Source organism: Narcine bancroftii, chromosome 2 (assembly GCF_036971445.1).
Source record: "Narcine bancroftii isolate sNarBan1 chromosome 2, sNarBan1.hap1, whole genome shotgun sequence".
Lineage (NCBI taxonomy): Eukaryota > Metazoa > Chordata > Chondrichthyes > Torpediniformes > Narcinidae > Narcine > Narcine bancroftii.
Genome location: NC_091470.1, coordinates 189,024,228 through 189,052,037, shown reverse-complemented (window position 1 = coordinate 189,052,037; position 27,810 = coordinate 189,024,228). Strand labels below are relative to the sequence as shown.

Here is a 27,810-nt window from a genome sequence, read left to right as displayed (position 1 = left end):
CCTGTTGAATTTCTCCAACTTGTGGTTTTACCTCCCAGTGGCCACCTATTTTAATTCTACACATCATTCCCACACCGACATGGCCTCATGCACTGCCAAATTGAGACCACCTGCAAATTGGAGGAACAACACTCCCTCCAACCAGACGGCATTAACAGCAACTTCTCCAGTTTCCGCTAAACCCCCCTCCTCAGAGCCTCGCTCTCCCCAGCCCTTTCCTCTCCATTCAGAGAGCCACCCCCTCCCTCTATCACTGCTCGGCCTTTATTTCTCTTCTGCCCTCCCACCTTTTGCCTGTTACCTCTTCCCTCTTCTCCCCCCACAACTTTTTTATTCAGATGCCTGCCTGCCATCCTGACATAGGGTCCAACCACACCCCCCCACTTCCTGAAATGCTGGTTACCCTTTATTTCCTGTAGACGCGGCATGACCTACTGATTTTCTCCAGCATATTGGAGCGTAGCACTCAACCCCAGCTTCTTTTTTGCACCTGGGTGATGGGGGATGGGTGGGGTGGGGGTCCTTTGTGACATCAGCTGCTTTCTTAGATGTGCGGAATGGTCAGGAGGTTGGAGCTCCTGGTTTCTGAACCAGCCATGTAACCAGCCAGTATAGTTGTCAGCGTTCACCTGCCAACGATGGATAGAGCATGCCAAACCTCGTCAGACCCCTGGGAAAGTAGATACGTTGTAGTGCCTCCATCCAACCTCATGAGGTTCGCAAACACTGGAGAAACTCAAAAGCAGTGTCTGTGAAGATCGAACATAGTACAGGCCCTTCAGCCTTGTGTGCTACCTCATATATTCCTTCAGTACTAAACCCTCCCTACCCTGTAACCTTATATTTTTATTCCATCCATGTGCCTGTCTTAAATGTCCCCAATGTTTCACCCTCCACTACCACCCCTGGTAAGGCATTCCAGGGGTAAAAGAAAACATACCCCTGATGTCTCCCCTAAACTTCCCTCACTTCACTGGTGCTCGCCATTCCCACCCTGGGAAACAGGCGCTGTCTATCCACCCTATCTATGCCTCTCATAATCTTGTAGACCTCTATCAAGTCTCCTCTCATTCTTCTACCCTCCCAAGAGAAAAGTAACCCGGCCTCATAAGACTTCTTTCTCAATCTAGTCAACATCCTGGTCAATCTCCTCTGCACCTTCTCCATAGCTTCCACATCCTTCCTATAATGAGGTGACCAGAACTGAATACAATTCTCTAAGTGCAGTCTTAGAGATTTGTAAAGTTGCAACACGACCTCTCTACCCCTGAACTCAATCCCCCAAATAATGAAGCCCAGCATCCCATAGGCCTTCTTAACTCTCCTATCAACCTGTGTGGCATACTTGAGGGATGTATGGACTTGGACCCCATGAGATAGTCGGCCACCTACTACTTTCCATACAAGCTCCCTGGCCCACTAAGTTCCTCAGTGTGTTCCTTCAGACTTCACGGGATAGAGATTTAGAGGTCCGCAGCGAGGCGCCAGTGTCACAAAGAATAGAGGCTTGACCATCTGGTTATGCTGTCAAATCTTTTCCTTGCTTTCTTCAGGTAATGCGTTGCCAGCCCTGTCGGATGCCATCTGTTATGCTTGTTCTTTCAAGAAGAATGACTTTACGTGGGTGTAACACTTAACCGACTTTTATTTCCCTTGTGTTTTAACCTATTTCCAACTGACCACTGGCTGACATATGGCGTTTCCAGTGTCCGGCCAACTTTGCACATTGCATGCTGGGAAATGTAGTTCTTATTTACACACATAATAACGCACCATCCACATTGGGGGAACCGGTCGAACCAGTCGCGGATTGCCTCCCCCCCCCCCTTTGTCCAACCTCCAACGTGACTGTGTTTGCACCTCAGTGGACCTCTACACCGACAAAGCCATGTCCAAGTGTTGCAAAGATGGCATGACCCTGATCCCCATGAAGAAGAGCTGTGAGGAGCGGGCGGAGAGAGTGCAGGAAGACGAGTGTCGCAAGGTGTTCCTCGACTGCTGCCAGTACGCGTTGGAGCTGAGGAGGAACCAGACCTACATGCCGGACGGGGTGGCCAGATGTAAGTGCGGGATGGGGTAGGGGCTGGGTGAGCTCAAAGGGACAGGGGCTTCGGTCTTTGGGGTCTTCCCACTGGAGGGAGGGGTCAGGTCCGCTGGCCTGCTCAGAGTCTCAAGTAATCAATCAGGTCCTCATTACGAAAAGAGGGATTTGGGAATAGAGACATAATTTCCTGAAAGTGGCATCACAGGTGGATAGGGTTGAAAAGAACTTTTGGCATATTGGCCTTCATAAATCAAAATATTAAGTATAGGAGTTGGGACATTATGGTGAAGTTGTACAAGACATTGGTGAGACCAAATTTGGAGTATTGTGTGCAGTTTTAGTCACCGAACTACAGGAAACATATCAATATGATAGAAAGAGGGCAGAGATTTACTAGGATGTTGCCCAGACTTCAGGAACCGAGTTACAGGGAAAGGTTAAACAGGTTAGGGCTTTATTCCATGGAGTGTAGAGGAATGTGGGGAGATTTGATCGAGGTATTAAACATTATGAGGAGGATTGACAGAGTAAATGTAGATCGGCTTTTTCCACTGAGGGTAGCTGAGATACAACCAAAGGGCACAGGCTAAAGGTGAAAGGGGAAAGGTACAGGGTAAACTTCTTCATTCAGGGAACGATGGGAGTGTGGAACAAACTGCCAGCTGAGGTGGTGAATGCGGGTTCAATTTTAATTTTTAAGAGGACTTTGGACAGGTACATGATTGGGGGGGGCTTCAGAATGGAGGCAACAGTCAGGGGGGGAAGGTCAGTAGGAACGAGGGTGAATAATAGTTTGGCACAAATTAGAAGGGCTGAAGGGCCTGTTTCTGTGCTATATTCTGCCATGGTCATATGGAATGGCCATTGTAGTCATTTGGACCAGAACTGTGGGAGCTATGGTCATTTGGACCAATACTATGGGGGCTGTGATCACTGGGACCAATACCGTGGGGGTTGTGGTCATTGGGACCAGTACTGTGGGGGTTGTACTGACTGGGACCAGTACTGCAGGGGTTGTAGTGAATAGATAAGAGTACTGTGAGTTATAGACATACACCAGGGTATCAGGCCCTTCCAGCCATGAGCTTCACTGCCCAAATACTAATTAACCTACAAACCCCATTCTATAAGTTTTAATTTTTTTAAATGTTTAACGATATAACACGGTATCAGACCCTTCTGGCTCATGAAACCCCTCTGCCGAAATGCACCCAATTGACCTAACGACCCCAAATGTTTTTGGAGGGTGGGAGGAAACCAGAACACCCAGAGGAAACTCATGCAGACACCGGGGAGCGCACAAACCCCTTATAGCCAGCGTCAGATTCGAACATGGGTCGCTACCGCTGCAATAGAGTTGGCTTAACTGCCAAGCTATCGCTCCATTGTGGAAGGAGTGCAAGAGCAGGTTCTTCCAGGAAGATTCCAAGAGTGGAGGAATTTTTTTGTCCAAAGATCTTGGACAGGCCTGGTTTTGTTCCCCGGAGTGCAGGAGGCTGAGGGGTGGGGTGGGGGTGGTCACCTTGTTGATCATATCATCAGGGGATGCAGTGAAGGCTCATTGTGTGGTTTCTGAGGGTAGATGAGGCTTGAACTGGAGGGGCACGGGTTTACCGGAAAAGGGGGTAGATATTTAAGGGGGACTTGAGGGGCAAACAAGGGGAGGGGATAGAGGCCAGAGGACATGACGGAAGTGAGCACAATTATGACATTGAAAAAAAATGCCGACCACAGACTTGCAGAGAATGCAAACAGGCATTTCAACCAACCTCCCTCCCCTGACCACAATCACTGGCGTCACTAGGGGGGTGCGGACCTCATCAGAGAGGGTGACACCAAAATGACTGTCTATAAAATTTTTGTGCAGTGTTTCAGCAGAAATGTATTATTTTTTATTTTTTATAAAACTATCGTCTGTCCAGCGTACATGTATCAATGTACGCTAAAACCCGACGGTCATTTACACTTGTCCCACCAGTGTGTGTTATGTAATTAACACTCTTGACTGATGAAAGCCAATGTACCCCATACCTTTTGGACCACCCCTCCTCACTGTGGTGCAATCTTCAAGGAACAGTAAAAATCCGGACTGCTATGGGATTGGGTCAGTCCAGATTTTCCAGAATCTTGGGCCGTAGTTTTAAAATTCAAATTTAGGGAGGAATAATGCTAAGCTGCTTGTGGATGGAACATTTGCAGCTTCTAGTGCCGTGGTTCTCAACCTTTTTCTTTCCACTCCTTTAAATAATCCCTCTCCCTTTGGTGCTCTGTGATGAGTAAGGGATTATTAAGGTGGAATGTGAGTGGGAAGGGAAAGTTGAGAATCACTGCTCCAGACCCAATTGTTACTGAAATATTTTGCTTGAGAAAAATTGTCATTGGCCCATTTCCTTTGAAGTTCTAAAACTGTGCACGTAACAAGTCAATTAGGTACATTCAAACTTTTACTTTCCACCCATATCCCACCTTAAGCAATGCCTTACCATTCACAGAGCACCGATAGCACAGGGATGACTTAAGGTGAGATGTGAGTGGAAAGACAGAGGTTGAGAACCACTGGTGTAGCAGGGCTCGATGGGCCAAGTGGCCAACTCCTATTCGTATTTCTTAAATTTTTATGTTAGGGTAATACATGAAAGTCTTTAAAGAAACAAAGCGTGTCAAGCAGGGCATCAGATGCACTTGACCAGTGGTTCTCAACCTTTGTCTTTCCACTCACATCCCACCTTAAGTCATCCCTATGCCTTCAGTGCTCTGTGATTAGTAAAGGATTGTTTAAGGTGGGATGTGGGTGGAAAGAAAAAGTTTGATTGTACCTAATTGATTTGTTGTGTGCATAGTTTCAGAACTCCAAAGGAAATGGGCCAATCACAATTTTTCACAAGCCATATATTTCAGTAATAACAGTCTAGAGCGGTGATTCTTAACCTTCCCTGCCCACTCACACCCCACCTTAAGCTATCCCTTACGAATTGCAGAGCACCAATCTGATTCCTGCCGGAGAGGTCACACGATCCTCCGCTCTCCGTGGGCGGCATGGTCGGCGAATCCGTTAGCGCGACACCAGCGATCGCAACCAGGGATCGAATCTCGCCTGGTCTAAGGAGTTTGTACATTCTCCCCGTGACTCCTCACACCATTTGAAACATACTGGGGGCGTGAAAGTTAATTGGGTGGCACGGGGACGTGGGCTGAAATAGCTTCTTACAGTGCCGTATGTCTAAATTTAAAAACAACGTGGACTGAGTGAGAGAATAGATCCGCTCCTGATTGAATGGTGGGATGGATTGTAGACCCTATTTCTGCTCCTATGTGGAATTGAAACTCAGCCATGAATTCTTCCCTTCAGCCACAGGTTATAAGTATGAAAACTATTTTGAAGATATCAGAATTCGCAGTGACTTTTGGCAGAGCTGGCTTTGGATCACTAAACGTAACTTTGTCAAAGGCAGGAACAGGTATGGTTCATTCCGTCCACACATAACGGTCACGCCAAACCTCCTCCTCTCTGTCTGCCTCTCCGCCCCCCCCACCCTCACTCACATCCACGGCCAGTGGAAGGAAAGGGGAAGGGGGAGTCATGGGAACCGGCTAGCCTCGATGGGTGCACGCGTCTCCGAGATGAACCGCTGATCCATCAGGGCTGCAGAGTGTCCCCCTTCACCCATGCCTTCTCCAGAAGGAATGCAGCTCGCCCCGTTCCCAAGCCCGTCACAGATGGGCCAATGAATGCTGACCTTGCAGAGAGTTCCTCGACCCCACGATAGGAAGAGGTTTAAAGAAATTGAGGATGATTATATAATAATGATGAGACTTTTGTCCAACACATGGGACAATATAACTCGGCACCAAAATTCTCACTCACTGGAGCTGAACAGGTACTTGTAACGAAAACTAATTAAATTAAAATAAAAGAGACACGAAATTAAAGCTATTCACAGTGGAAATTAAAATATCGAAGGGTTTTTAAATCAAAAGACATTTAAAGTAATGGGTATGGTGTAGTGTTACAGTGAGTCACAGAGTGCAGGGTGGGGTATTACAGTGGGCCGCAGAGTGCAGGGTTCAGTGTAACAGGGGACACAGTGCAAGGTGCAGTGTTACAGTGAGTTACAGAGTGCAGGGTAGGGTATTACAGTGAGTCACAGGGTGCAGGGTGGGGTGTTACAGTGAGTCACAGAGTGTAGGGCGGGGTGTTACCATGGGACACAGAGTGTAGGGTTCAGTGTAACAGAGGACACAGTGCAAGTTGTGGTGTTACAGTGAGTTACAGAGTGCAGGGTGTGGTATTTCCATGGGAAACAGGGTGCAGGGTGGGGTGTTACAGAGGGTCACAGAGTACAGGGTGCGGTGTTACAGTGAGTCACAGAGTATAGGGTGTTGTTGGGATGAAGTCCAGTTTAAACTGTATAATGGCATCATCTTTTACCAAGAAGTGGTCTGCTCAAGAGTCTGATAAAAGCAGGATTGAATCTGACTTTGGATCAGGAGATCTGGATTTATCTTAGAATCCAGGTCCAGGCCCTCCCCACCTCCACCCATGATTCCTCACATGCCCTCCATCTCTTCAATGACTTTCAATGACTTCCAATTCCCTGAACTTCACTGCCTCCTTTTTCAGTATGGATGTCCAGTCTATTTACACCGTCATCCCCCGTATAGAATGTCTCAAAACTCTTCCTTTCTTTTTTAACTAGAGACCTAACCAGTCCCCCTCCGCCTGGCAGAACTTCTCCTTGCCCTCAATAGTTTCTCCTTTGACTTATCCCACATCCTTCAAACCAAAGGAGTTGCCGCGAGTCCCAGCTATGCCTACCTGTTTGTAGACTTTGTGCAAGCCTACACAGGCAAGACCACCCCCCCCCCCCCAACCCTTCCTCCGGTAAATCGACGATTACATCAGGGCTGCCTCATGCCCCTGTAGTGAGTCGTTAGCTTCATTTCCTTTGCTGCCAACTTTCATTCTGACCTCAAATTCACCTGGTCCATCTCCTTCTCCCCTTTCTTGATCTCGCTGTCTCCATCTCGGGAGAGCAGCTTTCCATGGACATTTTTTTTACAAACCTCCAACTCCCACAACCCCCTGGACTACACCTCTTCACACCTTGTCACCTGCAAGGATTCTATTCCTTTCTCTCAATTCCTCTGTCTCCGTCGTATCTGTTCCCAAGATGAGGCCTTCCAGCCCAGATCATCCGAGATGTCCCTCTTCTTCATAAAACATGATGTCCCCTCTATCACCATCAACTCGATTTTTACCTGCATCTCCGTTTCCTGCTTCTCTCTTCTGCCCCCAGACACAGCAAAAATGGGGTGCCCCTTAACATCAGCTACCACCCCACCTGTCTCCGCATCCAACATATTATCCTCCACAATTTCTGTCACCCTAATGATCCCACCACTGGGTACATCTCCTCCCCACTTTGCCTTCCATAGGGAACCGCTCCCTCCATGACTCCCTCATCCACTCATCCCTTCCCACGAATCACCCCGTTGACATCGCCCCCTGTGACTGCAGGCAGTGTGGCACCTGTGCCCACACCTCCTCCCTCACCACCATTCGGGGCCCCAAACACTCCTTCCAAGTGAAATATCCCTGGGAGTCATCTACTGCTTCTGGTGCTCCTCTACATCCCTGAAACTGGATGCAGATTGGGAGATCATTTTACTGACAAGGATCTCCCAGTGGCCAAGCATTTCAATTCTGCTCCCCACTCCCGCACTGACATGTCTGTCCACCGTCAAACCAAGGCCGCCTGTAAATTAGAGGAGCATAACCTAATATTCCGTCGGGACACTCTCCAACCAGATAGCATTAACACTGATGACTCCAGTTTCTGCTGCCCACTCCCCATTCTTCCTCCCTTCCCCATTCCTCTTCCTCTGTTGCTCCATCTCTCCACCCCTTCCCTCTCTGTTCATGTTTGCTGTTGTTCCCTCCTTCCTTTACCCACCTATTCCCTCCTGCCTGAGGGCCCGTGCTCCACCCCCTGCCCCTCCTCTTCTCCATTTTGTTCAGGCTCCTGCCGACATTTTATCCAAGCCTTTTTTAAAAATTTATTTAATTGTTTGCATCATTGCAGGAAAACAACGAATAAAACATTAAACAAATATCCAAAGCCAATAATACAGAAAAAGAACTTTTATATATTTTCTCCCCATCCCCCTCCCACCCAAAAGTAAGAAAAGAAACACCTACTATTTAATATGCAATAATATTAGCATCGACGATCATTAATTATTATTAAAAATTACTGATTAAGAGGAGTGGATAAGATAGAAGAGGTAGACAGAAAAATATCCATAAAATCCATATATGGTTTCCATATACTACAAAAAGTTTTAACTCGATTCCTTAAACTATACAATTTCGCATCTCATTATACCATCTACTTAATAACACTTCTTTATCATCTTTCCGAGATATCACTAGATATTTCTTTGAAGTTGCTATTCCAATACTTAAAAAATTTTCTTGATATTTGTCCAATTTCAATTTTATATCTTTTTCATAAATATCTCCAAGTAAAAATATTCTTGGATCCTTTGGTATCTTTATCTTCATAATTTGCTCTAATTATAAACTCAGTTCATTCCAAAGCTTTTCCACTTTTTCACAAGTCCACACTGAATGCAAAAAAGTCCCTATTTCTTCGCACATCGAAAACACTTATTTGAATAATTAGTATTGTCCATTTAACTATGTGGAGTAATAATACAATTGCTGAAGGAAATTATATTGAACCATTTGATATCTAACATTCACTGTATTCGTAACACTTTCATAACATAAATTTGTCCAAATCTCCTGCTGAATTTGTACATTTAAATCTTTCTCCCATCGGATTTTTGATTTATATACATCTGTTTTCCTTACAGTCTCTTGTAATTTTATATTCGTAATAAATTTCTTAACAACAAATATGTTATCATATTTTCAAATTGGCTTTGTTTAGGGAGTCTCAGATCTGCTCTCAGTCTCTCTTTCAAATACATTTTTAATTGATAATATGCAAAAATTTTATTATTATGTATATTGCATTTATCTTTGAATTGATCAAAGGTTAAGAAAAAAAAATCCAAAAGCAATCCTTTTATTCTCTGTATTCCTTTACGATACCAATGATCAAATAAAGAATCATTCAAAAGTAAAAGGAAGAAGTTGATTTTGTTTTAACAATATTTTTGGTAATTGATCATTTGCAATTCCTCTCTCAATATGAATTCTATTTTCAGGTGTTTAGAATATGTTTCAATATGGAAAAATCTTTAGTGCCTTTAAACGACTCACTATTCCATTTATACAATATTAACTCCAGAATAGTTTCACCAATTTTATTCATTTCTATTTGAATCCAAGCTGGTTTTTCACCCCATTAATAACAGGAGGACAAAAATCTCAATTGAGCTGCTTTAAAATAATTCTTAAAATTTGGTCGTCTTAGTCCACCCTGATCAAATTTCCACATTAATTTTTCTAAACCAATTCTCAACATCTTACCTTTCCAAAGGAATTCATGTATTATTTTATTCAAGTTCCGAAATAAAAATTCTAGTATTTGAATGGGCAATGATTGAAACAAATATTGTATTCATGGAAAAATATTCATTTTAATACAATCCACTTGTCAAATTAATGTTATTGGTAAATCTTTCCATTTTTTAAAATCCTCATCCAATTTTTTTAATAATGGCAAATAATTGAGTTTAAACAAATTACTTATATTTCTACTAATTTTAATTCCTAAGTAGTTAATTGCTTCATTTTTCCATTTAAGTTTTGTCAATCTTTGACATTGAAAGATTTTGTCCAAACCTTGATGAAGGGCTCCAGCATGAAATGCTGCTCACGTGTCTTTATCTTTGCCATATAAAGTGCACTGTTCGACCTGCTAGGTTTCTCCAGCCTTGCATTTTTACATGAATCTGGAGATTTGCGGCCAGAGGACAGGGGTGGGATGGGTCCTGTGATATGTCGGCAGCGCTCCCAACGCAGCAGGAGGCAGAGCCATGTTCCCTCCCTTATACATCAATCTAGCTCTTCAATGCCGACTTGCCAGAACGTTCCAGAGCAGGAGATCACGCCCAATTGACAGACAGCTTCTTTCAAATGGTTGTCATTCTCTGAATAAACATCAGACTTGTGAAATTACATTGCTTTATCTCTGCCCCAACTGATCTTACTTAGTAAGTCTGCACCTGTGTACATGTACTGGTCAGGTTCAACGATCCTTTTATTGACTCCTAATAATACATAAAAACGTAATCTATGTGATAAACATCTGCCCCGACTTAAGGCAAACAAAGAGTCGCCGTGAGTATTGCCCAGTGGCCCTAACAATAAGAGAGAGAGAGAAGCAAATGAGAGTCCCTTCAGGGTCACTGAGTGTCCATGGATTTGTCTCCAGCCCTAGTCTGCAGCTACACAGACTCCCGTCCAATCCGTCGGCCGTCCGAGCTCCAGATCCGAACCTCCGACTCGATAAGGAAGCCCTTCAGTGTCTGAGGCCTTCTTGCCCTCAGCACCATCTCAAAAATAGGGAGACCAACCACCCCCCTTCCCCACCCCCCCACCATTTGAGGAGACAACCCATGGCAAGGTGACCACGGTGGCAGACTAGTAAGGGGTGCTGGCATCTCGAGATGTGGAGCCCACGCAGGCTGTGGTCTGCTGGCGACTGTGGTCAAGGGATTCACACCAGGCTGCGGACTGCAGGGGATTGTAGTCGAGACTGGCTGAAGGGGATACAAGGAACAGGGCTGTGTGTTCAACCCACTCCTGTTCACGCCACTGACCCACGCCAGATCCAGCTCCCACAGTGTCAACAGGTTCGCAGACGGCACAACAGTCGTCGGCCTCATCAGCAACAACAATGAGTTGCTCCACGGAGCAGAGGTGGAAAATCATGAGAAGTGGTGCGAAATTTTACGTAATATTACATTTTCTGTTTGATTACATAACAACAAAATAATCTCGAATCCCAGCTCTGATACCTGGTTCCCACGAACCTGCCTCCAGCACACCGTGCAGGTCCTTCAATCACAGGTCGACAATGGCTTGTGTGGGTCGCTGAGCCCCTCACTGGTCTGTTGCTGTGGTCACCTTTCCTGCAAGGTTGTCTCTCTCGATTCTGCTTCTCAACGGGAGTTGGTGGGGGTTGGTTCCTCCCCATGCCCTGCACCGGTCCACTGTTGCCCCAGCTCTCACTGTGTTGCTCATAAAGTATATTTTCACTGCCCTTTGATACATGTATCAATAAACTTGAACTTGAACCTGTTCTTCGTTTTTAGCCTGATGGTTACCGTTCCTGATTCGATAACCACCTGGGAGATTCAAGCTGTCGGCATGTTTGACAACAAAGGTACGAATTCAGGTTCTTATTAATGAAATGACGAAAGCATTTCATTCGTTTGACGCAGGAGTCCGTCTCCTGTGGCCTTGTCACAGCTGCTCAATGCGGTACAATTCCAATAATCAGGCTTCCGGCTGTTCAAGTATCCTGATGGTCCAGTGCCTTGCTCGCCCATGTGGATGTGGCCAAACTGTGGATGGGGAGGGCGGACTGTGGATAGGGGATCTGGACTGCAGACATGGGGGGTCCAGACTGCGAGGATGAGATCTGGACTGCAAGGATGGGGGTCCCAACTGTGAGGACAAGGGTCTGAACTGTGGTCAGGGGTCCAGCCTGTGAGGATGGGGTCCAAGCCTGTGAGGATGGGGATCCAGACTGCAAACACAGGGTCTGGACTGTGAGGACAGGGGTCTGGACTGTGGTCTGGGGTCCAGCCTAAGAGGACAAGGATCCAGACCATACAAGGGGTCTGGATTGTGATCAGGGGTCCAGCCTGTGAGGATGGAGTCTGAGCCTGTGAGGATGGGGGTCCAGACTGCATACACAAGGTCTGGTCTGTGGACACAGGGTCCAGACTGTGGACTGGAGTCCAGGCTGAGGACAGGGGTCCAGCCTCTGAGGACGGGTTCCGGACTGTGGACAGGGGGTCCGGTACTACAGGGATCTGGAAAGTGGATGGTTTCAAGGCTGGAGCTGGGATGAAGATTCAAGATTTCTTTATTGTTGTGTAATAAGCACACTGTCATATTTTGGAATTGACTTTAGTCTGCCATAAGGCAGACAGATTCGCCATTAGCAGGCATGGCCTGAAGTGCTTCTCACAGCCAACAACCGACAACTCTGGTACGTTACTGAGTGGTGGGAGGAAACCGAAGCACCCGGAGGAATCCCACACAGACATGGACAGTGTGGGATTCAAAGACAGGCTGCTGGCGCTGTGAAGTCCATGTAGTCAGGCACCACCAGTCTGGAAGGTGCTGTATTTTCTGAGTTTTACAGCAGACTATTGAGATCAACCTGTCTTCGATGTATAGAAGTGTTAGGGAATGGTCACTTATTTCTTGTCTAATGCCATGGAGAGTAGAACATTACAGCACAGTACAGACCTTTCGGCCCTCAATGCTGTGCCGACCCATATATTCCAACCAAATTTTTAAAAAATCTACCTCTTCCTATCTCATAATTTTTCTTGCATCCACATGCCTGTCTTAAATGTCCCTGTTGTCCACGACCATCCCTGGAAAGGTATTCCAGGCACCCACCACTCTCCGTTTAAAAAAAAAATTTACCCCTGATGTTTCCCCTAGACTTCCCTCCCTTCACTTCATATGGGCATCGGGGTCAGTGCCAAGAGAGGTATCCGTGAGGTATCCATAGGGCTGTGGCTATTGGACGCCGTCAGACCCACCCCTGCCCGCATCGCTAGTGTGCACCAAGCGTATCGGCTTGTGACGCTTGATGCAATAAAAGCAGTGCTGTCGTCTGCCACGTTGGAGGGATATTAACGTTCATTGGCAGGTAGGACCAGCATTCATCCCCCCCACCACACCCCCCAACCCCGCTAGCTGAGGGTGTTTATCAATGTTGCACCGTGCACCCCCTCTAACACACTCATACCCCCCTCTAACATTCATTCTGGCACTCACCCTGAGAGAGATCCTCTGGTGTTTGTTACTCCTGTCCTGAGAAAAAGCCATGAGCTGTCCACCTTATCTATGCCTCTCAGAATCTGGTTGGCCTCTATTAAGTCTGCTCTCAACCTTCTTCGGTCTCAAGAAAAGAGTTCCAGTACTGCTAATCTTGCCTCATTAGGCTAATTTTCCAATCCAGGCAACATCCTGGAACATCTCCTCTGCACCCTCTCCATAGCTTCCACATCCTGTAACGAGGTGACCAGAGATTTGTAGAGTTGCAGCATGAACTCATCCCCTCTATTATGGAGCCCAGCATCCCATAGGCCTTCTTAACTTGAGAGATGGAAGGAAGGAGGAAGTGGTCCTGCAGAATGAATATAGGGAGTTGGGTAGGGAGCTTAGAAGAAGGACCACTAAGGGGGTAATCTCTGGATTGCTTCCTGTGCCACGTGACAGTGAGGGCAAGAATTGAATCAGGTGGGGGTTAAATATGTGGCTAAAGGGGTGGAGTAAGAGACAGGGTTTCAAGTTCTTGGACCACTGGGACCTTTTTTGGGGAAGATGGGACCTTTACTGTAACGATGGGTTACATCTGAATCCCAGAAGGACCAGTCTCCTGGCGGGGGCATTTGTATAGAAGTGGCAGGGGAGCTTTAAACTAGCATGGTTGGGGACAGGGGTTCAAGTTAGGCAGGACAGTGGAGAGAGGGTTTGTAGGCAAAGGAAAAAGGCATATTCACATAATTTGGGGATGGAACGGCAGGAAGTAATGAATAGATGCTATTATGGCAATTGTGAGAACGGTATAGAGGATGATAGGCAGAAGGTAGGATGTGGGAGATCTCTGAGATGTATTTATTTCAATGCGAGGAGTGTTGGAAGGAAGGTGGATGAGCTAAAGGTGGCGTTATGATGTTGTGGCCATGAGTGATACGTCGTTGAAGGAAGGTTGTGACTGGCAGTTAAATGTTCCAGGATGTTGGTGTTTTAGAATTGGAGGAGTAAGAGGGGGAGGTGTGGCATTACTTGTCAGAGAAGATATTACAGCAGTGCTGAGAAGGAGGCAGTGTGGGTAGAATTAAAAAATAAAAAGGGCGAGGTTACTATTATAGGGCTATATTGTAGGCCTCCAAATGGGGAAAGGAAACTCGAAGAGCAAATGTGCAGGGAAATAGGTGAGATGTGCAATAGGCATTCAATTTTCCAAACATAGATTGGGAAACACAGTCAGTGAGAGGGCAGGATGACTTAGAGTTTATACAATGTGTTCAGAACTCCTTTTTGCAGCAATAGTTTTAGATCCGTTGTTAGGGAATGAAATAGGGCAGGTGACGGAGGTGAGCATTGGAGAGAATTTCGGATCCAGTGATCATGGGTCCATTAGCTTTAGCTTAATTATGAAAAGGGATAGGTCGGGTCCGAAGATGAAGGTCTTCGAGTAGGAGAAGGCCAGATTTGAAGAAAGGATTTGCAGAGAGTTGTGTGGGCTGATCTTTCTTCTGAAAGGATGTAGAGGAAAATTGGAGGATATTTAAAGGTGAGATTTTGAGAGTACAGGATCTTTATGTTCCAGATCGGCCGAAAGGCAAGAACAAAAGTTCAAGGGAGCTGTGATTTTCTAGAAAAATTAGGAAGTTGGTTCGGTACAAGAGGGAGGCCTATGCTAAATATAAGAAACAGGGGATTGAGGAGATGTATGTCGTTACTTAGATTGCAGGAAGAACCTTAAGAGGGAAATTAGAAAGGCAAAAAAAGGTATGAGGAGTCCATAGCTAATAAGGTGAAAGTGAATCCTAAGGGTTTTTACAGATATGTGAATAGTAAAAGGAGGGTTAATTATAGAATAGATCCACTGGATGATGGGTCCAGTGAACTATGTAAGGAACCGTATGAGATGGGGGAGATATTGAATGATTTTTTTTCTCATCTGTATTCATGAGGGAAAGGCACATTGGGCTATATGAGATAAGTGAGGCAAGTGGCTTAGTTATGGAAATGATAGGGATTAGTAAAGAGAGGGTTTTGGAGTTTCTTGGGTCAATAAAGGTGGATAAGTCTCCTGGTCCTGATGGAATTTTTCCCAGGATGTTAAGGGGGGTCAGGGAGCAAATAGCGGGGCACTGACAGTGATTTTTCAATGATCACTGGAAGAGGGTGTGATGCCGTGGGATTAGAAGGTTGCAAATGTAGTTCCATTGTTTAAAAAAGGCACAAGGTGCAGGCCAAGTAATTATCGGCCAGTAAGTTTGACTTCGGTGGTGGGGAAAGTTATGGAGGGTATTCTTAGAGATAGTATGTACAAATATATGGATAGGCAGGGATTGATCAGGGGCACCCAGTGTGGGTTTGTGAAGGGAAAATCATGTTTGATGAATCTTGTTGCGTTTTTTGAAGAGGTGACAAGAAAAGTGGATGAAGGTAGGGTGATTGACACGGTCTATTTGGATTTTAGTAAGGCTTTTGATAAGGTTCAGCATGTAAGGTTAGTAAGGAAGGTTCAGTCACTAGGGATTAATAGAGAGATAGTGAGATAGGTTCAGAGGTGGCTGGAAGATAGACAGCAGAGAGTCATGGTGGACAACTGCATGAAGGATGGAAGCCTGTGACGAGCGGTGTGCCTCAGGGATCGGTGCTGGGTCCCCTGTTGTTTATCATTATATTAATGATTTGGATGGGGGGTGTTAACTGGGTAAGCAAATATGCAGACGATATGAAATTAGCGGGTGTGGTGGATAGTGAGGAAGGTTTTCTTGGATTACAGAAGGATTTGGTTTGTTTGGAAAAGAGGGCTGAAAGATGGCAGATGGAATTTAATGTAAGCAAGTGCGAGGTGCTGCATTTTTGAAAAAATAACCAAAATAGGACATATGCAGTTAAGGGGAGGGCTTTGAGGAATGCAGAGGAACAGAGGGATCTTGGAATTATGGTACTGAGTTCCTTGAAGGTGGATTCCCATGTAGACAGGCTGGTTAAGAAGGCATATGGTATGCTGGCCTTCATAAATCATAGCATAGAGTATAGGAGCTGGGAAGTGATGCTGCGACTGTTTAGGGCATTGGTGAGGCCAGGATTGGAGTACTGTGCTCAGTTCTGGTCTCCAAATTATAGAAAGGATATAGATAAGGTGGAGAGGGTGTAGAGAAGGTTTACAAGGATGTTGCCTGGCTTACAGCATCTGGATTACAGGGAGAGATTAAGGAGACTGGAACTTTATTCATTGGAATGTAGACTGTTGAGAGGGGATTTGATAGAGGTATTTAAAATTATGAAGGGAATAAACAGACTAGACGTGAGTAGACTATTTCCCCTGAGGGAAGGGGAGGTTGGAACAAGAGGGCATAAGTTAAGGGTAAGGGAGCAAAACTTCAGGAGAAATATTAGAGGATGCTTCACTCAGAGAGGGGTGGCAGAATGGAATAATCTTCCAGAGGAGATAGTTGCAGGAGGATCCCTACTGTCATTTAAGAGAAGGTTGGATGTCTACATGGATGTGAGGGGATTGGAGGGTTATGGGTGGAGAGTGGGAGGGGGGAACTAATGGAGTTGTTCAAGTGAACTGGCGCGGACTCGAAGGGCCGATATGGCCTGTTTCTGCACTGTAAACTGTTTTATGGTTATATGGTATGAATTTGGACCCCGAGCTCCCTCTGTTCACTCTATTAAGTATCTGACCATTAACTCTGTACTCAGTCTTCTGGTTTGACCTTTCAAAATGCATCACCTCATCCGGGTTGAATTCGATCTGCCACTTCTCTGCCCAATGCTCCATCCTGTCTATGTAACCTACGACAACCTTCAGGTCGATCCACAACTTCTCCAACTTTCATATTGTCCACAAACTTTCTGACCCATCCTTTCACTTCTTCATCTCCGTATGGATTCACACACCAAGAAAGCAGGCCCTTCGGCCCACCGAGCCACTGCTGCCCCTTTGCACTGAACCCATTTTATCCTTCCCATTGAATGTCCCCTCCCACCAATTCTACCCCTCACCCACCGCACTAGGTTGGAAAGGGGGCGATTTACCCGCCGTGCCCGCATGTCTTCAAGTTGTGGGAGGAAAGCTGGAGCACCTGGGGAGTTGGGGAGGGGAGCTGAGAGGGAAACTCGCACGGCCATAAGGAGACCGTGCAAATGCCACACGTCACGTAGGTAGCATCCTCAGGGAATTTTGCACGAGGAGCCCAAGTCCCTCTGCCCCTCTGATCCTGACCTCCAGCACCGACCGTAGGGCGATTCAATGGGAGGAATGGCCTAATTCTTCTCCTATACCTAACCCTAAATGTGGTCTTATGGAGTCTTGCCAAGATTACATCTGAAATGCTAATGTCGCTTTTACTCCTCACGAACGCCCATTGGAACATTATTTTAATGATCTTTCCCTTCCCCTGTAATTTTTGACACCTTCTGTTTGTTCTTTGTTTTACTTCAAAGGATTCTGTGTGGCCAAACCTAAACCACTGAAAGTTTTCCAAAGAGTGTTCCTATCTCTCCGTCTTCCCTACTCTGTCAAAAGAAATGAACAATTGGAAGTGAGGGCGATCTTGTACAACTATCTGGATGAAAAAATTGAGGTAAGAGGAACCTCGCTTGCACCTGACATATCTCCCTCCATCCCCTGCACCTCTCCGGCACCGCCACGGTGTGACAACCTGAAAGTCGGTGTTGTGGTGATACAACTGCCAGCCTACTGCAGGGGGCACTTTCTGCACCTGCAGGAAGACCACTTGGCTGTCTGTCAATCAACCGACTGGAATAGGCCACCTAAGGGGCTGACTCCACCTGGCCGGCTGCCAATCAAATGACCTGAATAGAAACCTGAGCCAGTCACATGAGCAGCCACCAAGGCTTGAACTGTGAAGAGGTTGGATAAGCGTGGGTTGTTTTCTCAGGAGGCTGAAGGGAGACTTGATGGGTTCAGAAAACGATGAATGGATCAATATTCAGATCTTTTTCTCAGGGTTAAAAAAACCTGGAGGATATGCCTTTAAATAAGGTGGTGGGGGGGGGGGGGGAGGCAAGGTGAAAGGAAATGAGTGCGGCATGATTTTATATAACAGAGGGTGGTGGGTACCTGAAAGGGGCTGCCAACAGAAACAGGTACGATGGTAGAGGCTTCCGGAGAGATGCAGGGGTGGAGGGAGATATGTCAGGTGCAAGCTGCCAAGAGTTAGTTTAATTGGGTCATCACCTTTGGCACAGGCACGTGGGCCAAAGGGCCTGTCCTATGCTGTTCTGCTCTTTGTTAAAGCGATCTATAATTCCATGATACACAATTCTCAAACTAAAGAGAGGGAGAGAGTTCTTTTGATTGTTTGCATGTTTATGCTGTGTCCAATTTATTTTTTGCACTACCAATTAATAGTAATTCTGCCACGCCTGCAAGAAAAAGAATCTCAGGGAAGTAAGTGATGTCGTGTATGTACTGTGACGGATTATGTTATATTTGATCTTGTATGTAGATAAGTTTTAAAGGAGATAAATAGGAACATAGGAACATAGGAAGTAGGAACAGGAATAAGCCAAAAATGGCCCATCGAGCCTGCTCCGCCATTCAATACGATCATGGCTGATCTAATTTATGACCTAACTCCACCTACCTGGCTTCTCCTCATATCCCCTAATTCCTCTATCATGTAAAAATTTATCTAACCGAATTTTAAATATGTTTAATGAGGCAGCCTCAACCACTTCCCTGGTTAGAGAATTCCGAACATTCACTACTCTCTGGGAAAAACTATTTTTCCTCATCTCTGTCCTAAATCTACTCCCCCGAATCTTGAGACTGTGTCCTCTCATTTTAGTTTCCCTGGCCAGCTCAAAAAACCTTCCTAGATCTATCCTATCCATACCCTTCATAATCCTATATGTTTCTATAAGATCTCCTCTCATTCTTCTGAACTCGAGCGAATACAATCCTAGACGATTTAATCTTTCATCATAAGTCAACCCCTTCATCCCAGGGATCAACCTAGTAAACCTCCTCTGGACCGCCTCCAAAGCCAGTACATCCTTCCTCAAATATGGAGACCAGAACTGGACACAGTACTCCAGGTGCGGTCTCCCCAGTACCTTATACAGTTGCAACATTACCTCCCTACTCCTGAATTTAATTCCTCTAGCGATGAAGGCCAACATTCCATTTGCCTTCTTAATAACCTGCTGCACCTGCAACCTAACTTTTTGGCGATTCATGCACAAGCCCTCCCAAGTCCCTCTGCACAACAGCATGCTGTAGTTTTTCACCCTTTAAATAATATTCAGCTCTTTTATTTTTCTTGCCAAAGTGGATAACCTCACACTTACTAACATTGTACTCCATCTGCCAGACCTTTGCCCACTCATCCAGCTTAACTATATCCCTCTGCAGACTCTCCACATCCTCATTACAATTTGCTCTTCCACTCAATTTGGTGTCATCCGCAAACTTGGCTACACCACATTTTGTCCCCTCCTCCAAGTCATCAATGTAAATGATGAAGAGTTGTGAGCCTAACACTGACCCCTGCGGCACCCCACTTACTACTCTCTGCCAACCTGAAAAACTCCCATTTATCCCGACTTTCTGCCTCCTGTCAGACAACCAATTTTCAATCCAGGCCAATATATTTCCCCAGACTCCACTTTCCTGTAACTTACTGAGAAGTCTCTTGTGCGGCACCTTATCAAATGCTTACTGGAAATCCAAATATATAAAAGGAACTCTGCGGTGACCTGAAAGAAAGAGGTTATCATCTGTAAGTGGCTGATCAGAAGGAATCAGTTTGTGTATGTCCAACAAGCAACAAATCTCTCTCTGAAAACCGACAAGAACCTTCCTGAGTGGTAACCATTTACTTTTCAAGTATCAAAGCCTGGTGAAGTTTCATAAAGGTTACATTCTGTGCACAGTATAAGAATTGCCTGATACCGGTGAACTTGGAGGAGGGCGAGGTGAGATTGGACTGTGAATCAAAGAACTTTTCTGAACTTGTACACACATTACATACAGGCGCGCTTAGAACTAAAAGGGGGTTAAGTTAACTGTAACAAGTTAAAATTTGATCCTGTTTTTATGTTTAAAGAAAATTAAAAGTAACTTTTGTTTAAGTAACCATTTCTATTGCTGCTGGGTTTTGGGGTCCTCTGGGCTCATCATAATACTCTGACAATAAGTGAAATCTGGGCTGTCTCCTTCCTTTCCAGATGACCACATACATGAAATCCCACGAGGCCCTATGCAGCTCTGCCACAAATGATCAAAACAAAAGGGTTGTGACTATTGAAGGAAACTCCGCCAAATCTGTTTATTTCTCCATTGTGCCTCTGGTTATTGGCAACATTCCTATCACTATATTTGCCTACAACAAAGAATTTTTCAAGGATGCTGTTGTCAAAAACCTCAAAGTGTTGGTGAGTCGAATAAGAATTTATTGAAATGAACATAGAACACAGTACAGGCCCTTTGGCCCTTTTTTTTTAATTTTTTTATTTTTCACACCATAAATCACATTAGCCATGATGCACACTTTTTCCTTTTCACACATATACAGTGACATTTTCTCCCCCCCCACCTCCCTCCTCCCAACCCACCCCCCCCCCACCCCCGCCCCCATCCATTTAAGGTATACAATCTAGGTTACATTAAACCAGTCAGACAATGTTGTCATTCAACAAAAATACACCAGAAATTCTACTGAGTCCATTCTTTTCTTTCCTTCTCCTTCCATCAACTTAGGTAATGATTGTCCCCGGTAGGTTTTCGCTATTGTATTTAATGTAAGGCTCCCATATTTGTTCGAATATTTCAATATTATTTCTTAAACTATATGTAATTTTTTCTAATGGAATACATTTCTTCTTTGGCTTGGCTTCGCGGACGAAGATTTATGGAGGGGGTAAAAGTCCACGTCAGCTGCAGGCTTGTTTGTGGCTGACAAGTCCGATGAGGGACAGGCAGACACGGTTGCAGCGGCTGCAGGGGAAAATTGGTTGGTTGGGGTTGGGTGTTGGGTTTTTCCTCCTTTGCCTTTTGTCAGTGAGGTGGGCTCTGCGGTCTTCTTCAAAGGAGGTTGCTGCCCGCCAAACTGTGAGGCGCCAAGATGCACGGTTTGAGGCGATATCAGCCCACTGGCGGTGGTCAATGTGGCAGGCACCAAGAGATTTCTTTAGGGAGTCCTTGTACCTTTTCTTTGGTGCACCTCTGTCACGGTAGCCAGTGGAGAGCTCGCCATATAACACAATCTTGGGAAGGCGATGGTCCTCCATTCTGGAGACGTGACCCACCCAGCGCAGCTGGATCTTCAGCAGCATGGACTCGATGCTGTCGATCTCTGCCATCTCGAGTACTTCGACGTTAGGGATGAAAGCGCTCCAATGGATGTTGAGGATGGAGCGGAGACAACGCTGGTGGAAGCGTTCTAGGAGCTGTAGGTGATGCCGGTAGAGGACCCATGATTCGGAGCCGAACAGGAGTGTGGGTATGACAATGGCTCTGTATACGCTTATCTTTGTGAGGTTTTTCAGTTGGTTGTTTTTCCAGACTCTTTTGTGTAGTCTTCCAAAGCCGCTATTTGCCTTGGCGAGTCTGTTGTCTATCTCATTGTCGATCCTTGCATCTGATGAAATGGTGCAGCCATTATTTATTCATTTCTATATACCATTGTTGTATTTTCAGATTATCTTCCAATTTCCAGGTTGACATAATACATTTTTTTGCTACGGCTAGAGCTATCTTAACAAATCTTTTTTGTGCATCCTCCAAATCAATTCCAAATTCTTTGTTTTTTATGTTACTTAGGAGAAAGATCTCTGGATTCTTTGGTATATTGTTTTCTGTTATTTTATTTAATATCTGATTGAGATCTTCCCAAAATTTTTCTACTTTCTCACATGTCCAAATTGCATGAATTGTTGTTCCCATTTCTTTTTTACATCGAAAACATCTATCAGATACTGTTGGGTCCCATTTATTTAACTTTTGAGGTGTAATGTATAGTCTGTGTATCCAGTTATATTGTATCATACGAGGCCTCATATTTATTGTATTTCTCATCGTTCCAGAACATAATTTCTCCCATGTTTCCTTTTTTATCTTTATATTTAAATCTTGTACCCATTTTTGTTTAGTTTTACCATTTGTTTCCTCATTCTCCTTTTCTTGCAGTTTAATATACATATTTGTTATAAATCTTTTGATTAACATTGTATCTGTAATCACATATTCAAGGTTACTTCCCTCTGGCAAACTCAAACTGCTTCCTAATTTATCCTTCAAGTGGGATCTCAATTGGTAATATGCCAGCGCTGTATCTCCAGTTATATTGTACTTATCTCTCATTTGTTCAAAGGATAAGAATCTACTTCCTGAAAAACAATTTTCTATTCTTTTAATCCCTTTTTTTCCCCATTCTCTAAAGGAAAGGTTATCTATTGTAAAAGGGAGTAACTTATTTTGCGTCAATATTAGTTTTGGTAATTGATAATTTGTTTTATTTCTTTCTACATGAATCTTCTTCCAAATATTGAGGAGATGATGTAATACTGGAGAAGTTCTATGTTGTACCAATTTTTCATCCCATTTATATAATATGTGTTCAGGTATCTTTTCCCCTATTTTATCTAATTCTAATCTCGTCCAGTCTGGTTTTTCCCTTGTTTGATAAAAATCTGATAGGTATCTTAATTGTGCGGCTCTATAATAATTTTTAAAGTTTGGCAGTTGTAAGCCTCCTTGTTTATACCATTCTGTTAATTTATCTAGTGCTATCCTCGGTTTCCCCTCCTCTCCATAAAAATTTCCTTATTATTTTCTTTAACTCTTTGAAGAATTTTTCTGTCAGTTGTATTGGCAATGCCTGAAATAAGTATAATATCCTTGGAAAAATGTTCATTTTAATACAGTTTATCCTTCCTATTAGTGTTAGTGGTAAATCTTTCCAATGCTCTAAATCGTCCTGTAATTTTTTCATTAGTGGATAATAATTGAGTTTATATAGTTGGCCGAGATTTTTGTTTATTTGTACACCTAGGTATCATTTGCCATCTAAATGGAGATTCCTTCTTAAATTTTGAGAAATCCGCATTATTCATAGGCATTGCTTCACTTTTATTTACGTTTATCTTGTAACCCGACACTTCTCCATATTCCTTCAATTTCTTATATAATTCTTTTATTGATAGTTCTGGTTCTGTTAAGTACACTATAACATCATCCGCAAATAGACTGATTTTATATTCCCTGTCTTTTATTTTTATTCCTTTTACATTATTATCTATTCTTATCAATTCTGCTAGTGGTTCTATAGCTAACGCAAACAATAAAGGTGATAGTGGGCACCTGCCTGCCGCGTTGACCTGCTTAAGTTAAATTGCTTTGATACATGTCCATTTACTGTCACTTTCGCTAACGGTCCCTTATATAATGCTTTAATCCAATTAATATACTTCTCCGGTAAACTGAATTTTTGCAATACTTTGAACAAATAATTCCATTCTACTCTGTCAAAGGCCTTCTCTGCGTCTAAAGCAACTGCTACTGTTGGTGCTTTATTCCGTTCTACTGCATGAATTAAGTTAATAAATTTACAAATATTGTCTGTTGTGCGTCTTTTTTTGATAAATCCAGCTTGGTCTAAATTTACCATTTTCGGTACATGCACTGCTAATCTGTTTGCTAATAGTTTAGCTATTATCTTATAATCTGTGTAAAGATATTGGTCTATATGACGCTGGTGAGAGTGGATCTTTCCCTTGCTTTAGTATTACTGTAATTATTGCTGTTTTACATGAATCTGGTAAGCTTTGTGTTTCATCAATCTGGTTGATTACATCCAGGAGGGGCGGAATTAATAAGTCTTTAAATGTTTTGTAGAATTCAATTGGGAATCCATCCTCTCCTGGTGTCTTATTATTTGGTAATTTTTTTATTATCTCTTGTATTTCTACTATTCCAAATGGTTCTGTTAATTTATTTTGTTCCTCTATTTGTAGTTTTGGTAGTTCAATTTTAGTCAGAAATTCATCTATTTTCCCTTCTTTCCCTTCGTTTTCAGTTCGGTATAATTGTTCATAGAATTCTCTAAAGTTTTCCTTAATTTCTTTAATATGTAATTTGTTTGTCTTTTTTCCTTGATGCCAATACCATTTTCTTAGCTTGTTCTGTCTTAAGCTGCCATGCTAGGATTTTGTGCGTTTTTTCACCCAGTTCATAATATTTCTGTTTTGTCTTCATTATATTCTTCTCCACCTTAAATGTTTGTAGTGTTTCATATTTTATTTTTTTATCCGCCAATTCTCTTCTTTTAGTTGTATCTTCCTTCATTGCTAATTTTTTTTCTATATTTACTATTTCCCTTTCCAACTGCTCTGTTTCCTGATTATAGTCCTTCTTCATCTTGGTTACATAACTTATTATTTGCCCTCTAATGAATGCTTTCATTGCATCCCATAGTATAAACTTATCTTCCACTGATTCCGTATTTATTTCAAAATACATTTTTATTTGTTTTTCAATAAATTCTCTAAAATCCTGCCTTTTAAGTAACATGGGGTTTAATCTCCATCTATACATTCTTGGAGGGATGTCCTCTAGCTTTACTGTCAATATTAAGGGTGAATGGTCCGATAGTATTCTAGCTTTATATTCTGTTTTTCTTACTCTATCTTGCATACTAGCTGATAACAAAAATAGGTCTATTCTTGAGTATGTTTTATGTCTAGCCGAGTAATATGAATATTCCTTTTCTTTTGGGTGTTGTTTCCTCCATATATCCAAAAGTTGCATTTCTTCCATTGATTTAATTATAAATTTGGTTACTTTGTTCTTTCTGTTAATTTTTTCCCAGTTTTATCCATATTTGAATCCAAATTCAGGTTGAAATCCCCTCCTATTAATATGTTCCCTTGCATATTAGCTACCTTCAAAAAGATATCTTGCATAAACTTTTGATCTTCTTCGTTAGGTGAATATACATTGAGTAGATTCCAAAACTCCGAATATATCTGACATTTTATCATTACATATCTCCCTGCTGGATCTATTATTTCCTCTTCTATTTTAAATGGCACGTTTTTACTAATTAATATAGCCACTCCTCTTGCTTTTGAATTATACGATGCTGCTGTTACATGTCCTACCCAATCTCTCTTTAATTTCTTGTGCTCCAATTCAGTTAAGTGTGTTTCTTGCACAAATGCTATATCAATTTTTTCTTTTTTCAGTAAATTTAGCAGTTTCTTCCTTTTAATTTGGTTATGTATTCCATTAATATTTAATGTCATATAGTTCAACGTAGCCATTTTATACTTTGTTTATCTTCCCTTTCCGTTTTTCCATCATTACCTTTCCTCCTTTTCCATTTCTGTTTTCTTATTTTAAACCCTTTATAAGACAATATTCCTAAAACATCAAACATTTTCCTTATTCTCCTATTTAAAACTTCTTTAGCCCCAATCTCCCCTTCCCCTCCTGAGTTGTCCTTTATCCCTTGTCGGGCAACCACATCTCCCCTCTCCATTTGGGTTTGCGAATTCACTCGCAAGCGTCAACTGGTTTTGCAGTGACCGCAACTCTTCCCCACCCAGCCCCCCCCAGAAAAGATTTCACTTTTCATATGTAACAAAGGTCACTCTTTTAGTTCCCTCCTTATTCCCTCTATTCCATTTCCTTCCCTTATTAATTCTTGTCTATACTATCTATATTTTCCTCTAAATACAGATACATTCACGTATGCACATTATACATATACACTCTTATACCTCTTTACCCACATACATATCAATCGTGATCATTTTTACTCTCATTACACGTCTTCATCCCTCAGTCTATTTTGTAATTGTTCTGCAAATTTTCGTGATTCTTCTGGATCCGAGAATAGTCTGTTTTGTTGTCCTGGAATAAATATTTTCAATACCGCTGGATGCTTTAGTATAAATTTATACCCTTTCTTCCATAAAATCGCCTTTGCTGTATTGAACTCCTTTCTCTTCTTTAGGAGTTCAAAACTTATATCTGGATAAATGAAGATTTTTTGCCCTTTGTACTCCAGTGGCTTGTTGCCCTCTCTTACTTTTTCCATTGTCTTCTCCAGTACCTTTTCTCTTGTAGTATATCTTAGGAATTTTACTAAAATAGATCTTGGCTTTTGTTGTGGTTGTGGTTTAAAGGCCAATGCTCTATGTGCCCTTTCTATTTCCATTTCTTGCTGTAGTTCTGGACATCCTAGGATCCTAGGGATCCAATCTTTTATAAACTCTCTCATATTCTTGCCTTCTTCATCTTCCTTAAGGCCCACTATCTTTATGTTATTTCTTCTGTTATAGTTTTCCATTATATCTATTTTCTGAGCTAACAGTTCTTGTGTCTCTATAACTTTTTTATTAGATTCCTCTAATTTCTTTTTTAAGTCCTCTACCTCCATTTCTACTGCTACTGCCCGCTCTTCCATCTTGTCCATTTTCTTTCCCATTTCTGTTAAGGTCATATCTATTTTATTCATTTTCTCTTCTGTGTTGTTTATTCTTCTTCTTAAATCATTAAATTCCTGTGTTTGCCATTCTTTAAATGACTCCATGTATTCTTTAATAAGAGAAAGTATATCCTTTATCTTGCCTTTCCCTTCTTCTTCTATTTCACTGTACTCTTCCTCCTCTTCTTCCTCTGGGTTGGCCATCTGTTGTTTCTTTGTTGCCCTTTTCTTCTCTTCTTTCTTGTTTCCATTGTCTTCTGTGTTCTCTTCTTGCTGCAGGTGTTCTGCAGCTGTCGTTGCCGGCTGTGGAGATCGACTCCCCAGCTGGTCACCCCTCCCGTCGGTGTGTTTTTTTTCATGCGCGGTTGCGCACTTTTACTCGGCTTAGCGAGCCATTTTTGTAGTCTAATTTCTACCAACCTGAGGGAGCGGGTTTCTCTCTCCACCGCGGGCCTCTTCAAACAGGTAAGGCCTTCTCCTTCTTCCTCCGTTGTCTTCTCTTCCTCTCTTCTTACCGTTGATTTTGATTTTTCTTTTTTTGTCGCCATCTTCTTTCCACCTTTATACTCACTTTTCTTTAACTTTTATTTCTGTGCCTTTGTGTTTTCCTTTGTTTTTTCCGACTTTTCTGGAGAGGGCTGGAGTTCACCGTCCGGCCACTACTCCATCACGTGACTCCCTGGCCCTTTGGCCCTTGATGTTGTGCTGACCCATATATTCCTTTAAAAAAAGACCTACCCTATTTTTCTTCCATCCATGTGTCTAAATACCCCTCATGTCCCAGCTTCCACTTCCCCAGCAAGGCATTCCAGGCACCTGCAACTCTTTGCATTATAAAAAACTTAACCCTGACGTCTCCCCTGAACTTCCCTCCCTTCACTTTGTACACGTCCCTCCCTTCACTTTGTACACGTCCTCTGGTGTTTGCCATTCCCGCCCTGGGAAATAGGTGTTGTCCGTCCACCCTATCTATGCCTCTCATAATCTTGTGGACCTCCATCAACTCTTCTCTCATCCTTCTACACCACCAAGTGAAAAGGCCCAGCTCTGCTAACCTTGCCTCATAAGACTTATTTTCCAATCAAGGCAACATCCTGGTCAATCTCCTCTTTACCCTCTCCATCACTTTCGCAGCCTTCCTGTAATGCGATGACCAGAACTGAACACAATACTCTCAATGTGGTCTTACCAGAGATCTGCAGAGTTGCAGTATGACCTCTCTACTCCTGAATTCAATCCCCCTGATTAATGAAGCCCAGCATCCCATGGGCCTTTTTAACTATCCTATCAACCTTTAAGAGATTAAGGACTTTAAGAGATGTATGGATCCC

At 43.3% G+C, this 27,810-nt stretch overlaps 1 protein-coding gene across 1 annotated transcript in view; it reads left to right on the top strand.

Annotated features, from left to right (window-relative positions):
* c4 (complement component 4) overlaps nucleotides 1-27,810 on the top strand; it is a 150,829-nt gene that overhangs the window by 52,842 nt on the left and 70,177 nt on the right. Inside the window, exons 17-21 of the mRNA XM_069919655.1 lie at nucleotides 1,866-2,060; nucleotides 5,394-5,502; nucleotides 11,336-11,406; nucleotides 17,466-17,605; nucleotides 20,217-20,423. Coding sequence (XP_069775756.1) covers nucleotides 1,866-2,060; nucleotides 5,394-5,502; nucleotides 11,336-11,406; nucleotides 17,466-17,605; nucleotides 20,217-20,423 — 722 coding nt within the window. The remainder of the gene's footprint in view (nucleotides 1-1,865; nucleotides 2,061-5,393; nucleotides 5,503-11,335; nucleotides 11,407-17,465; nucleotides 17,606-20,216; nucleotides 20,424-27,810) is intronic.